The sequence below is a fragment of the Paramisgurnus dabryanus genome, chromosome 1 (genome assembly GCF_030506205.2).
Source record: "Paramisgurnus dabryanus chromosome 1, PD_genome_1.1, whole genome shotgun sequence".
Classification (NCBI taxonomy): Eukaryota; Metazoa; Chordata; class Actinopteri; order Cypriniformes; family Cobitidae; genus Paramisgurnus; species Paramisgurnus dabryanus.
The window spans coordinates 16,657,795-16,668,872 of NC_133337.1; the positions used below are offsets into that span (position 1 = coordinate 16,657,795).

Consider the following 11,078-nt stretch of genomic DNA (forward strand, 5'->3'; position numbering starts at 1 on the left):
GCAATAGATAAAATAGGATCGCGCAACTTTCACACGCGTTCAAAATGAAACTACGGAGAACACCCCGCGGTAGTTTTATCAATGAAAGCCTAAAAATAGAGCTGTTCACGCCAGAAGTAAAAAAAAAGATGTAAAACTTGTGTTGAGTACCTCAGATTAGATAAATGGGCGGAGAGAAGGCGGTCGCATGTGGCTGTTCGAACACATTCAACCACATGTGTGTTTACACTACAAAAGCAATCTGATCAAAAGGGGTTTCGACTACCTCTGAATGTGGTTGAAAGTGGTCGAAAATGGACGTGTTCAAAACGTTTTGAACACCGTTTACACCTGGCATTAACGTGGTCCACTTGTGATCCAATCGACGAAAACGCATGTTAATGCCAAGTGTAAACAGCCTCACAGTGGCTGCAACACATGCTCTGGTCTTGCATGAACGTAATTGGCTGGCTTACACTAGGTTATTTACATAAGGCAATCTGATTGGCTGTCACACATGTTGGTGCTTAAAAAGTTGAGAAATGTTCATCTTTTGCGGCATTGACGGATCCACAATTCAGTTCGGCAATAGATGATGTCACCCATTAAAAGTAAATGAGAAGCGTTAACCACCAGCCATGTTAACCAGCACCCTGTAGCCCAAGACAGCTTGCCCACTGAAGCTAAGTAGGGTTGAGCATGGTCAGTACTTGGATGGGAGACCTCCTGGGAAAACCAGGTTGCTGCTGGTAGAGGTGTTAGTGAGACCAGCAGGGGGTGCTCACCCTGTGGTCTGTATGGGTCCTAACACCCCAGTATAGTGACAAGGACACTATACTGTCAAAAAGCAACGTCTTTGAGGTCTGCAGAAAAGCGCTATATAAATGTAACAAATTATTATTTAAATTATTAACGCTTTCACCACATGTGAATGTACCGTTGGGGTTTTTCTTGTGTCTACATAGTAAATAAAACCTTTTTTTTTAAGTAAAAAATACAATATGATATAATTTCCACAATATAATAAAGCAAAACTTGTTGCTACTCATGAGTGTGCATATCAAGCACTTTTTATATTAACGCTCTATATTATATTGGGAAGTTATATTTTTATTGTTGGGCATCTTCAGCATTTAGTGTTTTTCCGAATCAGATTGACTGTGGTTTAACCGTTTGAGTTTTTCAAATGAACACATTGTAATATTTTCATTCCTGTCTTTTGTGTTTAAAAGTTAATAAGTCAGGTAAATTTGTGTGCAGTTTTAAGGAACTCATCTCACAGACTAATGGCAGTACAGATATTTTCTTGCCATCTTGTTACTGAGTTATAATGTTGACTCTATTAGGATGGTTGCATTGAAGGATTAGGTGAAATGAACTCTTTCTGATTAATCGAAAGCCCAACACATTCATCAGAGAACTTGTAATTTTATCCACACCGGAGCTCCTGGAGCAAAGTGCCGGTAATGATTAATCGTCATACTTTCAGGTCTCGAATGAAGAGCAAACCTCCTGCCTGTAAATGTGCTTTAATACAGTTTAATGATAGAGTGTCACTGTTGTCGCAGGAAGCCTGCTCAACGAGAGTCAGGAACAATTTATCCAAAAAAAGACAAGGAAAAGCATGGAGGACTTAATATCCAAGAAGTAATTACAGCTTTGCTCTTTCCCCTGTGCTGCAGCTCAAACTTTCGCTTCTCCGTCTTGCGGCAGCTTCGATAAACAAAGCTGTTTATAAAGTTCCTGGCAATCAATCACCACCTCTCCGCTGGTTAGTCTCACGAGCGTTTAAAACATGGGGATCAAACGCTGAGTATCTGCAGAGCTGCGGCTTTGCCGTTTTGATGGAGTGACTGTGGCGGTGTTCTTGAGCCATCGATCGATTCCTACAAATTCAGGAGGGCTTGCCGAGAAGATGAAGGTCTAAACATCTTGGTTCATCATAATCCTGTGTGGCAAACTTTCAGCGGTCGGCAAATGTAGTGATGCAAAAGCAGTGACTAGCAGACAGCGAGGTGCCGATCATGACGGCAGTTTATCAGTCCAGATGTCTTTGTAATTGTAAAGGTACTTTCTTTGAGATTATTAATGCGGCTGCTATTGTTGGGGTAATCGTACAGTATCAGTTAACAAGTGCAATTCAGTCACCACCACCTAAGATAAAAGACAACAGTAGAGAGCAATCAAAATGCACTGGGGAGCGTAAATAGTGATTTCGAAGAAAATCCTCCCTAAGTCCAAGTCATTCTCTTTATGCAAGTTTATTGTGCTTTTTATGCATTTCATCACCTTGCCAAAGTTAACTGGGCTGTTAGCCATGCTTTTGTGCGTAATTAAGACAGGCTTTTAAACATAGATTACTGTAAACACTACAGCACGTTGATTGCTTCGGTACAGTATTTATTATTGATCTTCAGTTGCACAGCGTGAGTTAATTAAACCTGTCCCAGTTTATTGTTGTCTAACCACTACTGAATTTATGCAAGAGCAACATTCCAGACAACTCAGGAATTGTGTCATGTGCTCCGTTGGTAATACACTCTAAATTGTGTTGGGTTATTTTTCTTAGGGCTGGTCCCAATACCAATTTTTGGGCTTCTAAGCTTTGGTAGTAATCGGTAGTATTTGGAGGTGCATTTTTATTATGTTGATAACCATTCATCCTATCAACTTGATGTGTGTGTTGCTGCAGAGTCATGGGGGTGCAGTGTCCAATTTGGTGCAATTTGGACACGCTAAAATTAATAAACTTTTAATAAACTAAAGTATCATGCGAGATGGAAGCGGCACATCTCAAATGGCCAAGGCTTATGCCTAGAGAACTGCACTAGTGATACAAAACACACGGGTAGTAATAAGGCAGCCTAACATTTTTCTTAAACAAATCACTCCCAAATCAGAAATTAGCAGCACAATAATTATTTACATCCAAGCGTGCCGCACAAGCCCTGAAAAGTGAAGCCAAAACGTCTCGATCGCTCCCAGTGACTGGTCCCAGTATAGGTCATAAACCCCGCCTCCCCATGTTATTCAATGGGACTTGAGACCAACTAAAAAAATGAATTACACTTCAATTATCTTTTTTCCGAAACTGGTTTCCGTCATTTATTGTAGTTTTTATCACACTGATGTAAATTCAAATGTTTGTATTTAAAATAAGTTTGTGTTTAGTTAGTTATTTAATGATATAAAAACGGTGGTGTCACGTCATGATTGACAGCTGTGATATCGTGTGATATGCGCATTTTGCGAGAGCGAGGGCGGGGTTTTGATTTCCTGGCTTCACTTCCTGCTCACTACTGCGCATGACTGGTCCCTAATCCCTACTGCGCAGACCCAAGATGTCAGCGCCATATCGGGACACTGGCGGCTTCACTTTTTTCCAATGGAAGGGAGCGAACAGGCGTTGTCCACCTTTTTTTTTTTACAGTCTATGTTAACATCGTAAAGGGTAGGCTATTTGAATTTAAGAAGAAAGAAAAATAGGGAAAATGAAAAAACACACGTGACAGATCAACTCACAGGTCGTAACTAGGCTACGTTGTAACTTACGCACAGCTGGTGCAACCGGCCCCCGATGTAGTAAACAGAAGGAATGATTCTTGAATCTGGAGAATTACTGACTTCCTCCATAACCACTGAGCCCAGAGCAAGGTGCTTAACCCCAGGCTACCCCAGAGGGACTTTTCCTGTTCGAAGTGCACTAAAAGGCATTTTGGATGAGGTTGTGGTGCTGCATCACTAAGTAAACTTGAGTATATTTCAGATAAATATTTTATCGAACTCTTATGGGAGAGGAACCTTAAGATCACGAGTAATTCTCATAGCTGATGTTATGCAGATGTTCCTAAAAGTACTGTATCTGACAGTGACACAAGGTTTTGAATAAAGCAATCAATATGTAAATAAAAATAAAATAAAAATTTACCTTCACACTCATGCCATCTCAGATGAGCATAAACAAATTACTTTATATTAAAATAGCATCATTTTAATTTTTTATAGTATATGAGATCCAAAATGTCGAAGCCTTAAAATTACATAAATCCATCATAAAATTAATTATCTAAATTATTCAAGTTTGTTAATAAATCTCTTCTGAATCTGTGCGATTTTGAATACTTTTGTCTTATTTTATTTAAATTTACTTATTTTTATGCCTCCTCCTCTCAGTGAAAATGCATACTGTACCACTTGCTTAGTAGCCTACTTGGCTGGCAAAGTGTGCTGTAGGCTCAAAATAATTCATCAAATTACCTGTCCAATCAAATGCTCTCTAGATGAAGTGTCCTGCGCCCTACATTGTGCAGAACCTGCACCTGAAATGAACACTTTTTAATACATTTACTTACATGGGGAATGGCACATAGTGCACAATGTAAGAAATAAGAACCATTCAGATAGTCTAAATATGCTTTTCATTGGGGTGAATGTATAGTCTGATATTGCGTCAGTGTTATGCAAGCCGCTACGGTGCACACACAGAGTGCCCCCGGTCCAGCACTGTGATTGCAAGGGCTGATCATATGCACAAATCTGCATTGAAAACAAAAACTATCCGATTCCAACTCGTTTACACAGAATAATGTATTATAAAGCACAGTGGAGGAGATCAAACATGGCAAACGTTTAGACAGCCTCGACATTATAAACTGATAAGCAGGACTGATGAGGAAAATAGAAGACAAACACAGCTGCCATTTGCTAAAAGAAATTACACGTCACTCTTATAACGGTTTATATTCTGCAACAACAGTTTCAATTTTAGCTAAATCGGGACACTGTGGAGTTCACAAGCTGTCAAATGTGGCTTTGCTGGATTGTGCCTTAAACAAAACACTATTGGCTATTTTAAAAAGAATGGAGGGTCTTCTCGATAGTCCCACACTGGCTTCCCGTCTCAGTTAAAATGATTTCACTACATCAAATAATGCTCTGTGTTTTAAGGCACTTCAATGGGCCTTTAAAGGCTTTCTTCATTTTACACACATGGGTCATAAAAATTCTGTAAGACCAACTATATAGGGAATAACAAATTATTAAATGATTTTGAATATACAGCCTCAATGTACATCTGAACAGTTACAAGGTCTTTTGCAAAGACGGACACAATGATCAAATGTGACTTATAAAGTATTTTACGACTTTATAAGTCTTTATAATATACCGTATTTTCCGGACTATAAGTCGCATCAATCAAAAATGCGTCATGAAAACGAAAAAAAATATATAAATTGAAGTGGACTATACGTCGTATTTATTTAGAAAATTATTTTACAAAATCCAAGCCAAGAACAGACATTTAATCTGGAAAGGCAAGTTATTCAACTAAACAATAGCACAAAGAACCGCAAGCTGAATAGGTGTCCGTATGTTAACGTAATACAAACAGTTATTTACACGATAGCATACTGAACATACCTGGAAGGCTGAATAGGCTAAATGAACAGAACAAGCCAATGCGCATCAAGTTTGCAGGATTGTCATTTTCACATCACTGAATTCATTGAATTACATAAATACAGGAGCAGCTTATAGCGGACTCTCGCGGCTGTAGACAGTAATGTTGTCTTTGGTTTATATATGTCAAAACTAATTCATACTGATTTACAAGTCACACCTGACTATAAGTCGCATGACTAGCCAAACTATGAAAAAAGCGCGACTTACAGTCCGGAAAATATGGTGTTAATTATAATGGTAATGATAATAATGAAAAAATGCCAACATTTTATATTCGTATATGGAATCCAAAATACATGTGTGAGAAACAATTATTTTAAGCCTATTTGGCGAATTTGAAACCAAAAGGAACAAACAGTAAAATCTTAAAATTCGGATAACTTTAAATATCATTGGTTCTTGTGTGTCTCGTGATGAAATATGTAGTAGCTAGAAACACATTAGTTCCCACTCTGCATTTTTTCCAGTTAAATCTTATTGGTCACGTTGACTGCAAATGCTGTTTATTGTATTTTAATGATGGGCATTGTCAGTGTAGATACCATATACCATTAACATTATATCCATCTCCCGTATGTACCCCAGAAAGGAAATCCCTAAATGCCGAAAAATTAGAAGTCTCCAATCTATTAAGTTGGTTGGCTGTGTAGATCATTAACGCATTCATTTATTTCAAATTATTTGGCATAGTTCATTACAACTAATTAGGTTTCCCAGTCTAGTTATTCGTAACCAGACCGTGATGACTGAGGCATGGTGATGGGATAAGACGAGGCTATTAAATGTATGCTATTCGGGGTAGTTGACAGCTGTTTTACGCATCCGTCTTTAATTTATTTTGATATGTAACATCTACTGATGTCACACTTTTGATGATATCTGTGAAAAGGTCTCTTAAAAATCATTTTCTATTTCAAATACTCCGAAGTATGGGAAAAGCTCTTGGACTACCTCCTACACGATGTTATAATGTTCTTCAGTGAGATTATTTGCCATGAAGGTTTTACACACCCTCACTATTTTTATTAAGCCATCTACTTGGATTCAAGAAGAACAGGAGTCCTTAAAATTTTGATTGAAGAAGAAAATGATGTCCTTTAGAAAACGTTGTTTTATGCATAGACTGATCTACTTTGGAGACTCCAAAGAGTCATTTGACATTTATCAAAAGATTTCAGCTGTTGATACCTGTAGGAGTGAATTATACTGCTTTATGTAAGTGATCCAAAGAGAGGTTGCGTAATGGCAATTTTCTAACTGTGAAAACTTGGACTGTACAACTTTGGAAAACCTTTTTTTCTTGCATTTATGAATACTTACACAGCACCTCTAATTCATATGTAATAATGATGCTTTTTAGCCCTTTTGATCTTATTCATAATGCCATGCTATATGGCATTTTTCTTTGTTTTACTGTAATATTATGAGTCAATGTCATGTTCCTTAATGTCTGTTCAACATTCAGAAATAAAATATGTATAAGGATATCAGTTTATAGTCTAATGGTTGGATTGTGTTTTCCTGCATAATTAGTCTTGGTTTTACTGTTAAGAGTGCATTAATTGCAGATACTCGTTGTATCCTATACTTTCATTACTCTTAACTAGTCATATGCTTGCTTATAACCTGGCATGCGTGTTGTCTTGGGCATCTTTGATATTGTAAGACACATCATTACCTCTTTTGTATCTATCTTCTCCTCCTGTATCTTTTCTAATGCTCTCATTCCCATCCACCCCCTCCATACCTCCGTGCCGTGATGGAGTATTAAGCAGGCTCATTCGCCTTCATCAGACCAGGCAGGATAGGTGAATTAGGCTGGGAGATTGAAGCTGCGTCTCTGCTCTAAACCGCTCTAATGCAGTCATTGACTCCGAGGCCTGCCGGAGCCACCCGATGCCATCTTGAGTGAATTAAACTTGGCCCCTCTATACCTAAGAGAAATGGGCTACCGATGGCGGGGTCCTGACCGCATAGAGCGAGAAGAGAAACACATATCTTCGCCTGCCCTGTGCTTAAGATTGAAGAATCCGTGATTGAAAGTTATAATAATTTAGAGGAGTGTGGTGGCGCTTTGTAATAGGATGGCTTGACCCCGGTCAAGAAAAAGAAATAAACAGCCCCATGCCGCAATGCCTTCTCTGGTCTGCTAAATGGCAAATAAACCTCATTCAAGGATGCTATGCGGTCTCCCTAGGCAACTCTTTATGTCTGTTGGAAATAGGTGAAGATGGTTGTTTTGTCCGTCAATTGACTAGGCAGCTAGTGATGCTTATTAAAGATCTGATGTAGAGCGTGTTTGCTTCAGTATTTTTATTTGCCTTCTTTTTTTTTTAAAGATGTCCCTTTCTGAAGAGGCTTGCATTGACTATATTACTAACACAATTTACACCATGCTGCATATGAAAACAGACTTAAAGGGATAGTTCACCCAGAAATGAAGATTTATGTTGTTTTAAACCTGCATGAGTTTGTTTATTCTGTTAAACACAAGGATGTATTTTGCTAAATGATGGTAAGCACACAGTTCATGGTACCCATTAAGGTAATAGTACTGTAGCAAATACTATGGAAGTCAATGGGTGCCATCAACTGTGTGCTAACCATCTTTATTTATTCATTCTTAACTCCAACCTTTAGTCTTAAATTTTTTTTTTTTGTATATATTTTCGAAAAACAATCGCACATAGTTTTTTCTTGCACAGTGACCAGGAGATGACAACAATAATAGTTCAATAAACAGGTTGCATATGTGTTTAACTGTGTCTGTGACCAATTAAAATCTTGAAATCTGTTGACAGCCCATATCTACCAGATGATTTTGAATATGTATGCCTATGTGTATGCGGGGCTCTCCTGATTTTGCCAAGTGGTTGATGTCCTCGGGGCAACATTATGTTGACCCTGGGACAACATTTCAATCAACCAATCAGATTTCAGAAATAAGTTTACAGTTTGTTTTAAGTTTTAGCTCACAACCAGGATTAGCTGTTTGTAGACCATTGTTTTTCACTTATCATGTTCCTGGTTCCATGGTTAGGGTTGGGGTTATTGGTGGGTTTAGGTTTTATTTAGAAAAATGTTGTCCTTGGTTAACACAATGTGTTGCCCTGAGGACATCAACCACTTGGCAAAATCAGTTTGAGCATGTATGCGGGTCAGTGCCAAAAAATGGTTTAGCAAGATGAGAAATTCAAATTAAAAGCATGCATCAGGTTTATTTCAATGAGCATAGTGTATTTATGTTAATTTTATGCAATAAAAAATTAAATTTGCACAATTTTTATGAAAGTTAATACTGAATTGACTTGAAAATGGCAAATGGTGTAACCGCCAATTTTGCCAAAAAATGAGAAATATTAAATATTTTATCCACCTTGGTGGCATGTAAACGTAATCATAAAAAAAACATTTATTAGGTTTTTCCAAATGTAAATTTTAATGCGTTTTTGTAATATTTGTCCTGACAAAAGTCTGAAAACAGCTCAGTTTTCTAAATAATCTTTGACAAATAATTAAATTTTTTTGTAAAAACAGAGATGATTATATTTTATTTCATATTTGTATGAATATATTTATATTTTCATAAAAAAAAAAATACTAGTTATACCAATTGACACAGACCGGTTACACCATATTGACTTTTTTGCAAATATACCCAAATATTCTTTCAAAATGAAATAAAACCAGAAATTTTAGACTTGGTCCTCAAAAAGGAGAATGTATGCAAGTAATCTGCACATTTATTTTGAAATTTTAACCATTTTACATTTAATTGAACCATACGGACACAAAATAATTAACGTCACGTCATTGACCCATGCACATGCAAACATGCTAAAGAAGTCTATTTCTTCACAGGGTCTGATGATATTGCTTCAGAACCTACCCACAATGCACTGGGGCAACGAGGAAGTTAGCGTACTTCTGGCCGAGGCTTACAGGCTGAAGTTTGCCTTTGCTGATGCCCCCAACCACTACAAGAGATGAGGCTCTGCCCGACCCAACTGCTGAACACGATGACCCCAACCAACCTCGGTGGCAGCACAGACATTAATAAACTGATAACACATTTTTGGGAAGCAAAAACATGTACAGTGAACCTTCAACTGTTCCTGGATATTTTCCTTATTTCTACTCATGTCAACACTCCCCCCATCAAGTCATCCGGATAACAATTTCTTACTCTTAAAATACACTAATTGAATTAATCTTTGTTTTCTTCTTCAATTTATTGCCATCCCACTTCTAGAAACCTTTGCAAGAAAATGGAGGCTTTTGCACAGAATCCATTGAAAAAACAGCTGGCCCAGTTTATTCAAGGCAATAATAAAACATTATTGAGACAAGATGCTTCATAAAGACTTACAATAAGATTGTCCCGCTTAAGCAGCGTCTATGAACTCATAACCTTTGTCTACCTCAGATTGCGGCAAGAAGTCATAGGGTGATGATTTTGTCAGTATACAATACCTACGAGTAGATAAAATCTGCCTTATTTTGGCTGTTTGAGTTTTGCAGTGTGCAGGTTAACAAAGGCAGCTTGGATATGCTTACTGAAGAGTTGATTACATTTATGCTTTCAGTGGCATATGGGGCTGTCATTTTGATGTCCCATTTTGATACTGATATAATAATCCATACTGACTGTACAGTTCTGTCATTATTAGGCGTGTTTGGGGAAATCAGCTTCTGACTTTTGATGTTTTGTCAGTATTTGAACTGTGCGCTGCTTCGATCATGTCATCAGCTTTTGCATTTGTGTGCCACTTCATACTAAATGTAAGTGAATCTGCACATGATGTCTATTTTTTTGCCTTTTTGTACTAAGATATATTCGACGAATCAGCTCTTATTTTAAATCTTCCTTTCTTTTATATACTGTTTACATGAGCCTGTTAAGTTGTGCCTAACTCCAGAGATTGATGACATTTATTGACCTGTCAGATATTTATTTTACGTTTATGATGATTTGGCTGCGGCAAAGCAAAACGTTTGCCATCAAAACATCATAAGCAGTGAATTCAGCAGCTCTACTGGTCTGCATTGGCAGTTTGATGAGTGGCAGCAAATTTATTGGAACTGGCATTCAGTTCCTGTTACCGTACGAGCCACACGGGGCGCTAGATCTTTTCTTTAACCTGCAGAAACGTCTGAATGGATTTTAACAAAGGTGTGGGTGAAATATGTTCTTAAATTTAATAATTGTGTACAGAATTATGTTTTCAAACACATGTACATAGAAAATGTGTAAATAAATGCTATATATATAATTATCATTTGGTGATTCTGTTAATATTTTATTCAACTCTTGTCTTGATAAAACCAGTGGCTGTGATTCCCAGTGAACACATCATCAAGTCACTTAAAATTGCCTGCAAAATGCATGGGTTATGTACGTCTGTGATTATGCATGTATGTAAAGTTTTGTTCTGAGGCCTGCCTTGTACAGCATACCAAAACAAATTGAATCTGGTTTAGATGGGGTTCAAAAGTTTGTCCCAAGTTCACATGCATGCATATAAAAGTGTGTCTCACTGCCAAGGGTATAAAATAGTGGCCAAAATACTACTATCAAGAGACAAGTATTAAGAATTTAAACACATTTACTTAGCAAGGAGAAATGCTCCGGCTGC

The 11,078-nt window shown here is 37.5% G+C and overlaps 1 protein-coding gene across 3 annotated transcripts in view; it reads left to right on the plus strand.

The window, feature by feature from the left end:
- tbc1d22a (TBC1 domain family, member 22a) overlaps positions 1 to 10,721 on the plus strand; it is a 150,884-nt gene extending 140,163 nt beyond the window's left edge. For 2 of the 3 annotated variants that reach the window (XM_065263444.2, XM_065263443.2), the window contains exon 13: positions 9,304 to 10,720. In XM_065263444.2, the coding sequence (XP_065119516.1) occupies positions 9,304 to 9,432 (129 nt within the window). In that variant the 3' untranslated portion in view covers positions 9,433 to 10,720. Of the gene's footprint in view, positions 1 to 9,303 lie in introns of all 3 variants that reach the window. The other variant, XM_065263442.2, reaches the window with a different exon arrangement.
- Positions 10,722 to 11,078: the final 357 nt, after the last annotated feature.